Raw genomic sequence first — 17,941 nt, 5'->3', positions numbered from 1 at the left:
AATCACCAAGTCCAGGCTCTTGGTTTCCATATACATATGTGCCGGTGAGTCTTTATACAAATTTTTCCTTTGAGAAGATCTATCCTGACAATATTTTCTTCTGGACAATTTGGGGTCAGGACTCTAAGGTCCTTTTCAATTATGACACTTTATGCTCTGAAATCCTACTTAGTTCTGACATTCTGTATTCTTAATCCCTTTCCCATCCTTTTTTAAAAATAATAAATAAAACATTTATTAAGCAGACCACATGCTGAGCCATGGGGATACAAATATAAGAAAGCAAGGAAACTATTCCTTACCCGCAAGGAGTTTACATTTTAATGGGGAAGACAATTTATAAAGGGGAACTGAGAAGTTGAGGGAAAGGAAGGAAAGGAGACCATAGGAGAAGAAGTCCTGAGATTTAAGTGAGATGAACCATAGCTTGGAGCCTTCCTAAAATGATAGTCCTAGAGGAAAAGTCACCAACCAGTAGAGGAAAACTTCAGTGCAGAGATTTATTCAAGGTAACAATGCAGTAGGCAAAATTCTAAGACCTACAATGACAGTCAACTTTTGGCATTACTCATTAAATAGCACTATAAGGTTTAGAAAGTGCTTTAAATATTTCATCCTCATAACAACACTCTGACCCTTCCTCATCTGTACCTACAGCTCTCTCTCTCTCTCTCTCGCTCTCTCTCTCTCTCTCTCTCTCTCTCTCCTCTCTGTTTCTCTGTCTCTCTTTTCATGTCTATATTTTCTTCTGTCTCTTTCTCTCTCTCTTTCTCTTTGTCTGTTTGCTTCATCTTTGCAAAAAACTTGATGAGACTAGTCTACAAAGGGCATCCTTGATGAAGGCATGAGAATTCAAAAAGATTTTCTATACCAGAACCACATCTTCACATTTACATAGTTAAGAGATGAATGCTCTCCCATTCTAATTAACATTTTTTGTTCTCAATGGGAGCACTGAGTCAACTCTGGGATTTCTCTCCATTTTATTCAATAAAACCTTTAACTCAACTGGAGTAGCAAACGTCAGTGTAATTAATGTCTGAGGTGTATGCATTTAGCTCTGACATTCTCTGTTTGAAATCCCCTTACAACTTTGGCATTCTACGTTCTGAGCTGTCCTGTTCCATGTTCTAAAGTCTCTTCCTACACTGGAATTCTCTGTTTTAAGGTTTATCTTAGTTCTGCCATTCCAAGTTCTAAATTTTCTTCTTGTGCTGACATTCTTTGTTCTAAGCTTTCTAGCTCTGATGTTACATGCCCAGGTCCTTGGGTTCTATGTTCCAAGGATCTTCCCAGCTCTGAGATTCTATTTTGAAAGTTCCTTTCAGTTCTGTTATGCTATGCTCTATATTCTAAGGTCAGTTTTTGTTCTGGGGTCAATTAGGTGATGCAGTATATGATATAGCACCGATCCTGGAATTGGGGGGATTTGAGTTCAAATCTGGTATCAGATACTTACTAGCTGTGTGACCCTGGGCAAGTCACTTAACCCCTATTGCCTAAAAAATAAAAATAAAAAATAATTTATGCTCTGACATGCTAGGATTACATAGAAATGACACAGATGGAGGTCAATGGGAGCAGGAGGCTGGGTCTCCAGGGAAAACTCTAGAAGATCACGCTCTCTTTGACTGCCATGGGTGGGGGAAAAGCTGACAGTAGAAGAAAGGAGAGAACATTGCAGGAATGAGTCATTCTCCTTGCTTAGTCCTTGGGGAAGACAAGGGAAGGGGGGGGGTGGGAAAAGGGTAGGATGAGGAATCTGCAATAAGGAGAAAGCTATAGCCAGGACCTGGCCTGAACCCGAGCACTGCCCACACAGTCAAGGGCCAGCTAATGAGGCCTCACTAGCAACAAAGAGTCACAGAAAACCATGGAGGGAAGATCGGCTAGTTCTCAGGTTATGCCCACATTGATCCCTGATCCCATGGACCTAGCCTCTATCCCAACACTGACATCAACAACTGAGTAATGAACATGTGCTTGGGGTTACCTGGGGATCTTGCTGATTGTAAAAGGAGTCAATAGTCTGAGCAACCCCCGTGTTCCCAGATATGGACTTGACTTCACTGCCAGGCAGATGAGAGAGAAAATAAATCCATGTCCTGTTCTTAGGGAACTTTGGGTCCCAATGACACAGGGGAAAGACAAATACTCATTAAATAGCACTATAAGGTTTAGAAAGTGTTTTAAATATTTCATCCTCATAACAACTCTATAAAATAGGTATTATTATCCCCATTTTACAAATTAGAAAACTGACATTTAGAGACTTGTCTGAGGCCATAAAGCTAGAGTCAGGATTTGAAGTCATGTATTCCTGAGTCCAAATACAACCTTCTTTCAACTTTGTCTTGCAGCAGTTAATTGAAATTAGAGGTACTCATAAGGCAATTAATTGATATTTTAAAGGTACTCAGAGAAAGGAGAGATAAAGATGAGCTAAAATAGTTTTGGTAGGAAAAAAGTCTAGGGGTCTTAGTAGAATTCAAACTCCATAAACAGTCAGAAGAGCAATGTCACTGGCTAAAAAGCTAATCTGATTTTAGGCTGAGTATTCAAAATGCAGGAGGTGACAGTGTCATTGCACTCTGCCCAAGTCGGATCATATCTGGAATATTATGATGTATAGGTGGTGCAGTGGGTAGAGTACCAGGTCTGAAGTGAGAAAGACTCATCTTTCAGAGTTCAAATTTGATCTCAGACACTTTCTAGCTGTGGGTCCCTGGGCAAGTCACTTAACCCTGTTTGCCTCAGTTTCCTCATCTGTAAAATGAGCTGGAGAAGGAAATAGCAAACCTCTCCAGTATTTTTACCATGAAAACAGAGTCCCAAAGAGTTGGACACAACAACCACCACCATCATCAAACACATTTTGGGAAGAATGTTGATAGACTATGGAGTGACTAGAGGAAGGCAACAAGGATGGTGAAAGACTTTGAGTCTATGTTACATAACAATTACTACGATAAACTGGCATATTAAACTCAAAGAAGAGAAAGACTTGGAGAAACATGATATCTATCTTTAAGAATCTACAGAGCTCTTTTGCAGGATAGGGAATAAATTTGGTCTGCTTAGCCCCAGAGGTAACAGCCATAAATATATAAACCATATATTATATAATATATTGTATAATAGAAATAATGTTATATTTGGGTTCAAATTCCATCTCTCCCTGTAAAGTCTTTTAACTTCTCTATGCCTCAGCTTCTTCATCTGTAAAATGGGTGAGTTGAGTTGGATCCCTCCCAGATCTAAATCTATGTTTTTGAGATGCCATGAGGTTTCAGGGAATTCAGGGAGAAACTTTCTAACCAATAGAGTCATCCAAAAGTAGAGTTAGCTACCTTAGAAAGTAGAGGGGCTTCTCACCAGAGGTCTTGGAGCAAAGACCTTTGGCCACCAATTTGGCATGCTGGCATCTTTTCTGAGACTTGCAATCTTAGGCAATTGACCTAGAGAATTTAAGTGACTTGTTCGATGTCATATAATAATGATGATGTTTGTTCTTCATTCTCGAGGAAGACCATGACATCAGGAAGGTGATGCTGTGACAAGCACATAAATTGGATTTGAGTGAGGAGGTGCTGTGCTAAGTCACCAGTCTCACTTTCTCCTCCAGATATGAACCAGGACAACTGGAGGGGGCCCTGGATGTGAGGGAATCAAGGTTAAGTGACTTGCCCAGGGTCACACATCTAATTAGTATTAAGTGTCTGAGGTCTGATTTGAACTCCTGTTCTCCTAACTCCAAGGCCCACTGCTCCATTCACTACTTAGATAACCCTCAATGTCATATAACCATTATAGATCAGAGGGAAGACATTTTTCATCTTGATGCTCAGAATTTAATTTGTTTGTGATTATTTTTGTGACCATACCTCATACCATAGATCCTCTATGCACCTCCCTTTAATGGGATTGTTTTTCCCATTAAACAGATAGTGATACTGAATCCCAGGAAAAGGGACTTGCCTAAGGTAAGGTAAGACTGAACCCATGTGTCATTTTAAAGTATAACCAACTTTGTAACTCAAAAACACTACACAACCAATAATAGGATCAGAAGATTTAGGGTTGAGATCATCTATTTATTCCAACTCCTTATTTTTATACAAAGAAAAACTGAGAAGGAGGAGAAGGAACCTATCCAAATTACCAAGAGGGGTAAACAGAGGCAGAATTTGAGCTAAAGTCCTCTGATTCCAAATATCATACCAAGCTAATTTTATATCCTATAAACTATTATATCCTCTTACACCAACCCTGTTGTTGATTCTAATCCCAACCCTGAAAAGTTGCTTCTTTTGGAGAATCACTGCCTACTAAGAGCAGAACTCTGAGGCCACTCAGATCAGCCCCTCTTCTTCTTTCCCAGAACAAAGACTCGTGGGGGTGAGTGAGATCAGAACCAGGTCAAGGCCAGCAGCAACTGGTAGTCTTAACTCCTTCTTCCCCAAAATGCCTTTGTAAAGAGCTAAATGTGGAGGAGTAGAGATTAAACTAGGAAAGGGCAGCAGTTCTGGGACTAAGTTGGATACTGGTTTTGCATGTCTTTGCTCAAGTACCATTACAGATCCCCCCAGTCCTCAAGAGAAAAATCCAGCCTCCTCAGCTTGGCATTCAAGAACCCTCTCCATCCCTCATTCAAAGGTTGGGAGATCTGGGCTGACTTGCTTGCCACTAAAAGGAAATTCTTTCTTCTCTTTGGATCCTCTCTTTGATACAAATAGTGGGGTGTCAAATATGTTCATTTCTTTCTTTGAATCCTTGAAACCAAAAGTGGTATCTGGCATAGGGTAGGTGTTTGTAGTGAATACAGCCCTGGACTTTGGAGTCAGGAAGATACAGGTTCAAATCCTACCTCAGATATTCACAAACTGTGTAACTCTGGGGAAGCCACTTAATTTCTCTGTGTCTCAAGCTCCTCATCTATAAAATGAAGGCTTTAGAGTCCATGACCTCAAAGATCCCTTTTAACTTTACAACTTTATGATCCTATGAAATTTATGTTTCTTTAAAGACTCAAACGAAACTTTTTCTGATCCCCCAGTTAGGGGTGCCCTCCTTCCCCAAACTATATTGAATTCATTTCTTATCTATATCTATAGCTATATTTATTATCTATATTTGTCTTATCTATATTTATCTATATCTATATTTATATATGTACATATTACTTCCCCTGATAAAATGTTTCCTTTCTGACCTTTAAAGCACAGTACTTGACTTAATAAATGCTTACTTATTGATTGAGTGTTGATTGATCTGATGGACAGTCCATTCAGATGCTAACTTTCATATTCTATATTCTAAGGTCCCTTGCAGTTTTAACATTCTATATTCTACCAGAAGAACATTATACACACTAACAACAACACTGGATGATGATCAACTATTATGGTTGTGTTCATTTCAGCAGTACAATTATCAAAGACATTTCTAAAAGACTTGTGATGAAAAATACCATACTTATCCAGAGAAGGAACTGTGGAGTTTATTTGCAGACCAAAGCTTACTGTCTTCAATTTTTAAAAGTTGTCTTAGGTATTACATATTTTTCCTTTTTAATTTTTTTCTTCCTTTTGGATTTGATTCTTTTTTCACAACATGATTAATATGGATCTATATTACATATATGGAGTCTATATTAGACTGTTTTCTGTCAGAGGGAGGGGAAAGGGAAGGCAAGGAGGAGAAAAAAATGTAAATTTCAAAACCTTGCAAAAAAAATGATTGGTAAAAACTACTGTTGCATGTAGTTGGAAAAACAAATTTAAAAAATCATTCTATGTTTTAGGGTATCTATCAGCACCAATATTCTCTATTCTAAGGTCCCTTCCAACAATGACATTCTCTGTGCTAAAGTTCCTCTATGAGCCTGAGACACATTCTAGGAATGAGGCAGTTCCCATTTTTCCCTTCTAGTATAGGGGAACCCCCCACACCTTCTGAAGTCACATATGTGCCAGATTGACATCCCCCCATTCTGAATTTTGGGTCCCATCCAGGAGAACAAGTTAAAAACAACAGCAGCATCTTCCCAGAATGCTCTGTTTTATTTTTTTTTTCTTACATAAAACTGAAATCAATCTCTCTGTGACTTCTTCCCATTGCTTTTCTCTTAACTCTGTTCTCTAGGGCTAAGTAGAATAAATTTAATCTAATTTCCACAAAAAAGTCTTCAAAGACAAAAATCATGCCCTCTCTAATCCCTTAGGGCAAACAGCAGTCTTGCCCCAGTTTGGTTCCATCTCCCCTCCTATTCTCCCTACCTGGCATCCTCAGGACTATCTCTGACTCTTCCTATTCCCTCAACCCCAGAGTTGAGGGAATATAGTCACTTCTCATATCCTGTGCCTTACCTCCCTAGTCTCTCTAGATCATTTCTCTTTTCTCCATCCCCATGGTCTTCATCCAAACCTGTTGAATAGATGACTGTAACAGCACCTCACCATCTACTTCCTCTAAAAAAATCCTTATAATTTCCACTGGAATTTTGCCTAGATTATTTCTCCTACCTGGAAGTCTCTCTCACCATTACTCTTTTCTATTATTAAAATGAAACAGCTCTCACTGAAGGCAGTAATAATATCTTCATTGCCAAATCTAATGGTCTTTTATTGACTTCTTTTAACTTCTTGGCAGCATTGAATACTGTCCATTTCCTCTCCTCGGTTGTCTCTCTAGGTTTTCATGACCTAGACCTGTTTCTCCTCCTATCTGTCCTACTTCTCCTTCTCAGCCTTCTTTCTGATTGTTCAACAATGTCAAGCCCCATTGACTATGGGTATTATCAGCCCTAATCTCTCTTGAGATAGGGTCATACATGGTAATTGTTTTTGGGTATCTCAAACTGAACATCCCAAAGGCATCTGAAACTCATTATATTCATATTACTTTCTCCCCCATACCAGTTCTCCCCACTTCCAAATATCTCTATAATTGTTCAGGGCACTAATATCCTCTATGGTTAGGGCCTCCAACCTTGGTGTCATTCTACACTCTTCATTTGCATTCATATCATATGTCTACTAAAATTGATATATATATATATATATAATTGTTCTTTTTACCTTCACAATAGCTCTTGTATATGTCCCCCTTTTATACACAGTCACAATTCTAGATCAGGTATTCACTTAGGTTACCTACCTCTCAACTTCTAACTGGTTTGCTTGCCTCACAACTCTTCTTTTTCCAACATATGGCCATGCCATCACCCTTCTCTCCATTCAGCCAACTCCAGTGGCTCACTACTGCCTCCAGGATCAAAGAGAAAAATTCTTTTTGGCTTATAAAATCTTCAATAATCTAGTCTCTTCCTACCTTTCCAGTCTTCTTGCACCTTACACTGCTCCTTGTCCCTAATGGACTCCTCCATCCAGTGATACTGGTCTCCCTCATATATGACTCTCTATCTCCATACTCCAAAGTTTTCATTGGCTGTCCTCCATGCCTGGAATGTTTTTCCTCCAAATCTCCAGCTCCAGGCTTCCTGGCTTCCTTCAAGTCTAAGCTAAAGTCCAACCTTCCATAAGAGACTTTTCTCAGTTCTTCTTACTGTTAAGTGTCTTCCTCCAATTTATCATATGTGTTTGTATATAATTGTTTGCATGTTGCCTCACCCTTTGGATAGTAAGCTCTTTGAGGGCAGAGACTAAATTTTGCCTTTCTTTGTAACTTAGGATATAACTTGACATATAATGAGGTTTTTTAAAGATTTTTCAAGGCAATGGGGTTAAGTGACTTGCCCAAGGCCATACAGCTAGGTAATTAGTAAGTGTCTGAGGCCGAATTTGAACTCAGGTACTCCTGACTCCAGGGCCGGTGCTCTATTCACTGTACCATCTAGCCGCCCCATGTAACGAGTACTTAATAATGCTTGTCAATTGATTAACTGGCCAAATTTTATCTGGTTTTTTATTTTTGTGCAAGCTTTCCTTGTCTCCCCCAGAAAACCCTTCTTCACTAGCCTAGTTCATTCTCATGTCTCCTTCCAATGAATTTCATAAGAACCAGAGAATTCATGGTTGAAATAGAATCAAAAGGCCATCTTGTCCAACTCAGAACCAACATATCTGACAAGTGGCCATCCAGGACTCTGCTTGGAGATTTCTAATGAGGGGATCACACTGCCTTCTGAGGTAACCCATTCACTCTGGGATAGTTCTCATTGTTAGGAAAATTTCTCAGATATTGTGTCTAAATTTACCTGTCTGAAACTCCCACCCATAATTCCTGGTTCTGCCCTTTGAGACTAAGAGGAACAAATCTAATCATCTTCCCTCAAGTCATGCAAAGACTTGAAGATAGTTAGAAGATCCTTCTAAATTACAGACTCACAATCTAAACCTTTACAATTCCTTCTACTGATGATTCTCATGGTTTGACCCTCCACAGTTTCATCCCACATCTCCACAGTTCCACATTTCATTCTATTCCATTTTACACTAATATTTCTTCAGTGTTAGGCCTTATTTCCCAGGGCTCCTCCACTGTTTTCCCACAGATCATTCCTTCCCCCTCTCTTCCTCAGACAACAGAATGAGCTTTCTTCTTTTCCTGTCTTCTAGACACACAGAAAAGATTCAGCACACAGGCACATTATCATCTTATCACATTTATATAACACTTTAAAGTTTTCGAAGTGCTTTGCTACCTCATTTAATCTCACATCAACCTTAGAAATCAGGTGCTTTGTACAACCTCCATTTTATAAATGAGGAAATGGAAATTCAGAGAAATGAAATCACTTGTCTAAGGTCACACTGTAAAAATCTGAGATGGGATCTGAAACCCAGGTCTTCCTGAATGCAAATATAGGATTCTATCCACTATCATAAATGAATGAGGAAGACCCTTGAACTCCTAGAGAGAAGGGAGTTACTTTGCTGATGGTGGTGGTGATAGCAGTATATATTTCCATGCCAAATTTATTTCCCCTCCTTATTTTAAGAAAGTTCATTTGAAAATTGAATGGTATATATCTCTTCCCACTCATCAAGCATTTTCTCATCTATTACTTCATTTAGTCTTCACAAGAGAAATATGATTGTCACCCTATAAGAAAGAGTTTCAAAAAAACATGAATTGGCTGCCATTGCACAGCTGGCAAGTACTAACATTGGGCTCAAACCAAACTTTCCTATCCTCTTTCCACTACTCTATGATGCTTCCCATTTCACAAAATCATATGATTTGGACAGATTAAAAAACTCAAGTCTCACAGAAATTAAGCAGGATTAAGATTATAGAACCTTGGAGTTGAACAGGCTTTAAAAAGTATCTAGTTTGTGAGACCTGTGGGGACAAGAACAGGTGAGCAAACCCACAAGGGGAAGTATTATGGTGAGATCCCAAATCACCAAAGGAGAATTACCCCTTCACACAAAGGCTCTGCTCACATTTGTTCCTCTCTGTGTACCCTTTCCTTTGGAGCTCAAGGCTATGTGTGATCTCTACATGTATCTATTCTTCCCAGTAATGGTGCTTATATTTTAGGGGAGCACCCCTGATTTATGGGGGGAAATTGTTTTCTTGTCAAAATCCAGATGTCTTGATTTCCAGGCCTAGAGTTCTCCCTCTTGCACTCTGATGTCCTGCCTTCACTGATCATTGGGTAACTTGGTCAATTCTGATAAATTAATATCAAGTTCTTAGGTGCCCACTATGTACAGGACCTAGAGCTGTCTTTTAGACATGTAAAGATTAAAAAGGACAGTAGACCTTGTTTTCTGGGAAGTAATATTTTGCAAGTAAACATCCAATGAAGAGCAGTGCACCAAAAACTATGAAACAAAGGAAAGCTCTTTCCAGGCAAAATGCTATAAGAGACTGGAAGAAGGCATGATCACTTTCACCTGGGGATCAGGGAAGTCTTTCTGGAGGAGATGGCAGCTGATCAGGGTATTGAAGGAAGGGATGGGTTTCAAGAGATATAGGGGCCTTGGGACTGGGAGAATCCATTCCAGGTATGGAGTACAGTTAATTAAAAGCATGGTTACATAAGAAATCAATATGATACAGAAAGCAGGACATAGGCTTTGAAGTCAGAGGACCTGGGTTCAAATTCTGACCCACTACATACTGCCTGTGTCATCTTGGACAAGTCATTTAATATGCCAGACTTCTGTTTCATCAGGTTGTGCAATGGACTCATCTTCCTGAGTTCAGATCTAACCTCAGACAATTTTTTGCTTTCTAACCCTGGGCAAGTCAAACCTGTTTGCCTCAGTTTCTTCATCTGTAAATTGAGCTGCTGAAGGAAATGGCAAACTCCAATATCTTTGCCAAGAAAACCCCAAAGGGTGTAACAGAGAGTAGAATATGACTGAAATAACTCAACATCTGTTTCATTATCTATAAAATGAGGGGGCTGGACTCCATGACCTCTGAGGTCCCTTCTAGCTCCAGATCTATGTTTTGTTGACAGATTTCTGAGCCTATAAGGATAAAATCAGGAGATAACAGGTAGTGCAGATTGCCTGGAACTGAAGGTACACAGAGAGAAGTAGTGTGAGATAAGTGTGGAAAGGTGGGTGGTCAATGAGATCCTGTTTGTGGAAGCCCTTAAGTTCCAAGCTGAGAAACCCCATCCTAAATCTGAGCCTCTGTTTCTTCCTCTATCAAAAGTGGATAATAATCCCTGACCATTATCCCTCCCAAAGCTATTGTGAGGACCAAGTGGAATAACCCACATAAAGACCTCTGGAAGTGGGAAAGCCCTATGGATATGATAACTAAAACTAAACCTCTCCCCAAAATGATTCCCAGCTGCTCAGACCCATCCCTTTTCTCATCTACCCCCCATTCCCTGTTTTCCAGCTCCAGTTCCTCCCTGACCAGTCCTTTCAGGATCTACAGGATATGCCTGAGAGATTCTCCTAAGCAAAGGAGAGCAGGGCAGTGGACAATGGGGAGGATCTCCCCTAGGCTGGGGCCTCCCTGGTGGGCCTGGAGCCCAAGAGGAGGGAAAGGGCAGGTCATGAAATCATCAAAGCATGGGAAAATAAGGCCATTCTGTCTAGGAAGGAACAGAGACATCCTCGTTGACCTCCCCTTCCCCCCCCCCACCAAACCAACTCCCTCTAGGGTGGCAGGGGGAAGGGAGGGAGTCAGAGAAGTTGGCACAGGAAGAGACCAAATGAGTCCCTGGGTCAGGATCTCTTGGCTAAGCTTTTATACTCCTCAAACACAACCCAGCCAGGGACAAAACCACAAATAGCCTTGGCTGGGTCCTGAGTCTGGTGCTCAGAGCCCAGTCCTGAGCTGGTCCAGCCCAAAGAACCCACATCCTAGAGACTAATCCAGACCCCAAGTCCAGAATCTAGCCTCACCCAGAATAGGTCTCTTCCAAAAAAGGACCATGGAAGACTTAGTAGAGAGAAATCATTTTCACTTTGAATATCACTAAAGGCTTCAAGGAAGAGGTGACAGCTGAATTGAGCCTTAAAGGAAGAGAAGAATTTCAACAGCAAAGTCATATATAGAGACATGGGGCTGGGAGAATCCTTTCCATGTAGGGGCATTGACATAGACAAAGATATGGATCTAGAAGCAGGAAGCATGTTATGTAGTCCATGTCCTTTCCAGGGCTCATGGACCATACAATCCGGATCCTAGATTTACCAGGTCTTCCGAAGTTCATGTCCAGGACCCTGAGCCCAGAGTCAAGCCAATGTACCCCAAACATCACAGTATCATGGGATTCAGAGTGGGAAGGAACAGACCTTAGAGATCATCTAATCTAGGTTTCTTGGTTTTTTTATGAGCTACCCCCCCCCTTTTTGCAGTCTGGGAAAATTTCTAGACCTCTTCTTAGAATCACATTTTTATTTTATTTTATTGGGGAGGGGGCAAGTGGGGTTAAGTGACTTGCCCAGGGTGCCACCTGTCTACCTTAGAATCATGTTTTTAAATGCATGAAATAAAATAAATAGGATGACAAAAGAAACCGATTATATTGAAACATAGTTATCAAAATATAAAAAGTTCAAAGTTCAAAGATCCCAGGTAAGAATGCTACCTACTCATTTTAGAGAAGAATATGCTAAGAGCCAGAATAACAGAACTGGGATTTCATTTGGAATCCTCAAGTCTCCAAACCCAGTTCTCTTTTTCACAAGACTATTCCCACAGGTCTAGTAATCAGTGAAGCCAAGGCTCAGTGGCAAGGGTGCCAGCAAAATTTGGAGGCTAGTGACTTCCAGTCCTTTGATCTCATCGTTGCTCAGGTCTAGACAATGGCAGGCAAGAGAGGAGGGGATGAGGAGAAGAAAGAAGAAATGGGACCCAGAAGATAAGGGGCAAACAGAAAGAAGAAACCTCTGACCCTGCAGAGGTTTCAGTTCACTCAGGTCCCAGACCAAACATCCCCTATAGACACTTTGGTACCCTTCTTCTGGCCCCCCAAACACCTTCTCCTCCAATAAGTTTCTGCTTCCCACCCTAACACCCTTCTAGCTCCTTCATCTGAAGGACAATCAGCACCCTCTCCTCTTAAGAACATGTTGGGAAGAGAGGAGTCTGGATTAGTGGCAGGAAAGAAAGATACCCTAAGGGCTGAAGGTTCCTGTTTAGAAAACTCTGGTGCTAGCATCCATGGGGCCTTAAGGGGATCAAACCAGTTAAAATTTCTGCCTTGGTTCTGATGAAAGAAGAGAAGTAAAGGAATGTGACAGGCTCCATTAGGAGTCAATGATAAAGTCTGAGCAATGGACCTCTTTAAAAAAAAAGACACCCATTCCAGGGAATTGGCACAGGTTTGCCAATTGAAAGAACAACCATTAATTCTTTGACAACAGGATAAAGTTTTGTGGATAGCTAAGCCTTTCTGAATAATTAAGACTCATTTGATAACACAGAAGAAACATTGGCAAATGGATCATATTCCCTTATTATAGTGTTCCTTTATAAATCAACAAGAATCCTTTTGTAATGAATACTTATTTACTGGATACTCATAAACATATGCACCAAATGGGGTTCAAATTGATGTTTGAACTCAGTCTTTCTCCTTATGATGCCCTACCCTGGGACCCTACTTCCCCAATCTCCCTCAATACTCACCACTTGTGGCTTACTCTGGCTCTGCCTCCTTTCGGTGGAAATTGGGTCTTCTGGGGGCCGGGCTACCTCCAGTGGTTTGGCTTCAGTGGAGGTTGGTGTGGCTGGAGTGGACTGGGCCACATCTGTGGGCCCAGGAGCCGGAGACTCACTGGAACGGAGGGTCAGCATGTACTGCTTGGTAACATCCTCCAGGGAGGGGACCTGGAGGGCTGAATAGACCTTATTTGTGGATCCTGAGGTTTCAGTGCCTGTGGCTATTGGTTCAGGGGACTCAATGGGGATGAAGGCAGCTGGTTCACTGGCATGTCGAACATGGCGGGAGCCAGGTTGGGCCCTCCCCAGTGTGGCTGTTTCCTCTACTTTTCGGAATTCCTGGTGACTGCTCCGGGTTGGCCTTTTCTTGGAACCCCGACGGGCAAGACGTGGAGATAGAACATCAGCTAATTTGGGGTCAAGGTGGAAATCCAGGGGGGCAGTGGTTGGCAAGGCTTTGGGAAGAACTCTCTCAGACTGAGCCCTGGTCTTTCCTGGTTCACCTGACTGATGTTCCAGCAAAATGGGCTCACTGCTGGCTGGAGGAAGGGCTGCCTCCAGGATAGGTTCCCCACCAGGGCCCTCAAACCCAGAGCTGGCCTGTTCCCCCCGCCGACTGGGGTCACTCAATGACTTCTTCTTGGCTGCTCTGCCATGAACTCGCTCATCCACTGCCCGACCCAGGGCACCTGGCTGGTGGACCACACTCTGGATCACTGCCTGAAAGTCCTTCCCACCATCACTGCCAATGGAGGAGTCACTGGCCCCAACAACCCCACAATCTGCCAAGGCCACAGCTGATGCTGTGGGAAGCCCAACCTTCGGGCCCAGTGAGCCCAGCAAGTTGCTGTCTACGGAGAAGCCTGTGGACTCCTCAAATGGGGTGGGCCGCCGGTGGTGAGGCATTGGGTCACTCAGGGAACGGTAGGCCTCACCAGTGTCTCCATTGCTAAGGTCTGTTCCACCAGGGCCTGTGGGGAGGCCCTTTCGGCGCCGACGAAGGGCACCTGGGGTACCTGGAGTATCCAGGGGCCCAGTGGTGGGGACCCGGCCTCCCTCTGCTGGAGGGCCACTGGGATTTATCCGAGAAGAGGAGAGGGGGAACTCACCAGACTTCCACTCCGAGAGCGACCCTAGGTCCCTGTAGGCGATATTAGCTGGTTCAGGTTCTGTCACAATGCCCTCATCAGTCAAACTGGACTCATGGCCTGACAGTTCCTCCAGAGATCTCTGGCATGGAGAGTTTGTGGGCAGGTGCAGGGCAGGGGGTGAGCCTCCCTCGTCCCTCTGGGCCCCCATCTGGCTAATCTTCTCAAATACTTGCCGAGCTTCCTGCACATATTGATCCTGCACGACTTCAGGGAGCCCATCTTCCTCCTCTTCTTCCTCAGCCCTCCGTCTGGCAAGGAGCAGTTCGGAGGAGCTGGGCTTCAGCGTCCCTGTCCGAGAGAGCCTTCGTGGGGAGGGGGTTTCTGAGCAGGAGAATGATTTTGCCCTGCGCAGCGTGGCTGTGAGGTCTTTGAGTGTTGGGCGAGAGCCTGGGGCCTGCCTGACCTGGGTGAGCAGAGGTCCCTGATGCCCAGTCAGTCGTCTGTCCTCAGAGGCCTCGCTGCAGCTTTGTGGCGCCCCATCACGGTGGTCTCCGGGTCGTCGGCCACTCCGACGGACCTTCAGCTCAGAGAGGTCAGAACGGAGGAAACTGAGCAGGGTCAGCGTCTCACTGGCAATGTCAGGATTTGACAGGGACTTCCGCTGCCGGCTCTTCTCCAGTTCCACGGCCTTGTAGCTGGGCTCCACAGCCTCCCCGGGGCTGTCCTTCTGCCCTTTGCCTGTGCAGAGCGGAGGCTTTGGCCTGCCTTGGGCCTGAGGCCGGAGGAAACCATCCCCCGCACCAAAACTAGGTGATCGATACAAGCCCCAGCTTCCTCGTCCAGTCCAGAGATCCTCCTCCTTCAGTTTCTCTGTGCTGGTGTGTCGGCCAAGGCTTGCCACATAGGGTGGGAAGCTCACCTTGGCCACCCGGGAGACCATGGGGAAGGTGCTCCCCAAACTCTCTGGTAGGCCCCTGGTGAACTGCCTCGGGCCTTCCTGTGAGCCTCGGGAGGACTGGAGGCCCTCTGGTACACATCCTGGCCTCTGGGAGTTCGGTCCCTGACCTTCAGGGGTCGGCTCAGAGTAGTCCATCCTGCCTGCTTTTAACCCATCATCGGACAGCTCCCACCCCCCTGCGGAGGCCTCTTTCCTGTAGGAGGAAGCCTGGAGGATCCCTTCTTCCTTCAACGGGTCTCCTTCACTGCCAGACGCCCCGGAGGGCTGGGCCCCTGGGCTGGGGGCAGCGGAGACCCTGGGGGCCCCGGCCGGTTCTTCCTCCTCGCTGGAGCTCTCTTCTCTGTTCAGACTGTGGCTGACAGGATAGAAGGCAGTGGCAGGAGAGGAGGAGGAGGAGCAGACGGAGGCCTGGGGGCCGGCGTGTGGTTGGCAGTAACTATGCCAAGAATGTGAACTATCCGCCTGCTGCTGCCTCCTCCCCTCGGCCTGGGCCCGGGGCAGGGGGGACCGAAGGCCAGAGAGGGGGAAACAGGTCCTGGGGGGAGGCGGAGGCGGTGGCTGGCGGCCGGGGGGCTCCTCTGGGCTCTGAGCCCCGTCGTCTCGGGTGGGGGAGGCGGAGGCGGGGCTGGACGACCCCCACCAGCCGTCGGGGCTGGGCCGTCGGAAGCTCTGGCCTCCGAAGAGCTTGCGCATCTCCGTGACGCTGGGCCAGTGGCCCGCGGGCTCCGACCCGGGCCCGCCCGCGCCGGCCCCGGCTCCTTCGGGGACCGCGACCTGGCCCCTGCGGGCCTCCGCCGGCGCCCCGGCCCGGCCCCTCCGCCCGGGGGCCTCCTCTTCGCCGGGGGAGCCCGCCGCGGAGACCTGGCTCTGGCTCCGGCTCCGGCTCCGGGACCCTCGGCCGGCGCTGTCGAAGCGCTGCGAGAGCTGGCGGACGGACGGCGAGAGGCTGCGCAGGGGCCGCGGGGGGGACGCGGCCGCAGCCCCCGGGCCCCCCGACGCCAGCTTGGAGACGCGTCGGGAGGCCGCCGGGGGCGCGGGGCCGGGAGCCCGCCGCCCGAGCCCCGGGGACCGGGGGCCCGGCTCCTCGGCGGCGTCCGCCCTGTCGGGGCCCGGGCCGCCGCTCCAGCGCTCCAGCCGTTTGAACGAGATGCTCCGGTAGAGCGGGGCCGGGGGCGGCCCGTCCGTCATGGCTCTGCCCGGGAGGGCCCCGGGGGAGACGGGGCCGGAGCTGAGGCTCGGAGCCTCGGGGCCCTCCCGAAAGGGGGGGGGGAGGCGGCGGCGGCGGTCCTCCGGAGGGGGGCCTCAGCTGGGCATGGCAGCCCCCGTCCCCCCTCCGCGGGAGGCCAGCCACCCCCTCTGATCCCCAGTTACAGCCCCTCGCGGGCGCCGAGGCCCCGCAGGAGCGGGTCCATGGACTGCCGTGCGCAGGGAGGCCGGGGGGTGGGGGGCGGGAAGGTGAGAACTGGGACAGGCAGGGATGAATGGCAGCGGAGAGGGGAGCAGGGCCGAGATGGGGGGGGAGAGGTGGGGGGGATGTGGAGGATGGAGAAGAGCTGGGGGGGGTGGAGGACGGACGGGGGGCGGATAGCTGGGGAGGCCCGGAGAACTGGCGGGTTAGAGGAGGGCCAGAGCCGAGGAGAGACGGCTGGGATGAGGGGAGAAGTGGGGGGGCTGGGGAGGGGGGAGAGGAGGGAGGAACTTGGGAGAGAGGGAAGGAGAGGCGAGAGCAGGAGGAGGGACGCGGGGGGACGCGGGGGGACGCGGGGAGCTCTCCGGCCCGAGGCTCTCTCCTCCTCTGGAGGGACCGAGCGCAGGAGCAGGCGAGCTAAGGAGAAGCTAACTTTCCCCCGGGCTCAAGTTTTCGCGTCCGCTGCAGGCGGCGCTGCTGGAAGCTCCATAGTCCGGGCCGGGCCCCCGGCGCTCCTCAGCCCCAGCCCCAGCCCCGGCCCGCAGCCCCGGCCGCAGCCTCAGCCTCCACCTTCGTAGGGCCCGGGGACATCGCGGCCCGGGGGCGAGGGCAGGGGCCCCGGGCCGCCCCCGCCCCCCGACAGAGATCCGCCTTGGGGGGAGCCTGCGGGAAGGGAGCTCCCGGGGAGAATCCTTTTCCTCTGGCTGCCCCCCTTCTCTAGCCGTTTCCCCCGCTCGCTTGGGCCCTCCTCCTCCTCCTTCTCTCCCTCTCTCTTTTGTTGCCTGCAAATAAACTTTGCCGGGAGGAGGGAGGGGAGGAGGGAGGGACAAGGGGAGGCAGAGGGAAAGGGCCGGGGAGGGGGCGGGGTCTTGGCGAGGAGGGGCTGCCCTGCTCCGGGGCCTGGGGCCGCGCTGGGACCCCCCAGTGACTGTGAATGCGCCCGGCTCAGAGCACTGGGGGAGGGCGGAGGAGGGGCCGTCCCGGGCCTGGAGGCCGGAGAGCCGGGGATGGGGGAATGGGGCTGGCCTCGCTGGCCCCGCCCCCACTCCTCCTCGGTGCCCGAGGGGGGCGGGGGCGGGGTTGGGGTTGGGGTTGGGGTGGCACCGCAGCCCTGCCCCTCCCCTCTTCTTCCCTCTCCTCTCGAGCTGGGACACCAAGATGGGCTGGGAGATGCAAAGGGGAGAAGGAGCCAAAGAGGGGCGCGCCTTCCCACCCTCCCAGCTCCCCTTTCCTCTTCCTTCTACTCTTCCCTCCTCCTCCTCGCCTCTCTTCCTTCTCGTTTACTCTCTTCTCCTCTCTCCCCTTTTTCCTGCCTCCCTCCGATTTTTTTCCTTTCTTCTTCCCTCCCTCCTTTTTCTTCCCTTTCTTCTCTCTCTT

The 17,941-nt window shown here is 47.6% G+C and overlaps 1 protein-coding gene across 2 annotated transcripts in view; it reads right to left on the bottom strand.

Annotated features, from left to right (window-relative positions):
- The window catches only part of ARHGEF17 (Rho guanine nucleotide exchange factor 17), a 156,219-nt gene extending 138,846 nt beyond the window's left edge, over positions 1 to 17,373 (bottom strand). For both annotated transcript variants that reach the window (XM_074216827.1, XM_074216828.1), the window contains exon 1: positions 13,075 to 17,373. In XM_074216827.1, coding sequence (XP_074072928.1) covers positions 13,075 to 16,344 — 3,270 coding nt within the window. In that variant the 5' untranslated portion in view covers positions 16,345 to 17,373. The remainder of the gene's footprint in view (positions 1 to 13,074) is intronic.
- Between the last annotated feature and the right edge of the window lie 568 nt (positions 17,374 to 17,941).

Source organism: Macrotis lagotis, chromosome 1 (assembly GCF_037893015.1).
Source record: "Macrotis lagotis isolate mMagLag1 chromosome 1, bilby.v1.9.chrom.fasta, whole genome shotgun sequence".
Taxonomy (NCBI): domain Eukaryota; kingdom Metazoa; phylum Chordata; class Mammalia; order Peramelemorphia; family Peramelidae; genus Macrotis; species Macrotis lagotis.
Note: the sequence above shows the minus strand (reverse complement) of the source record. Positions and strands in the feature narration are given on the sequence as shown.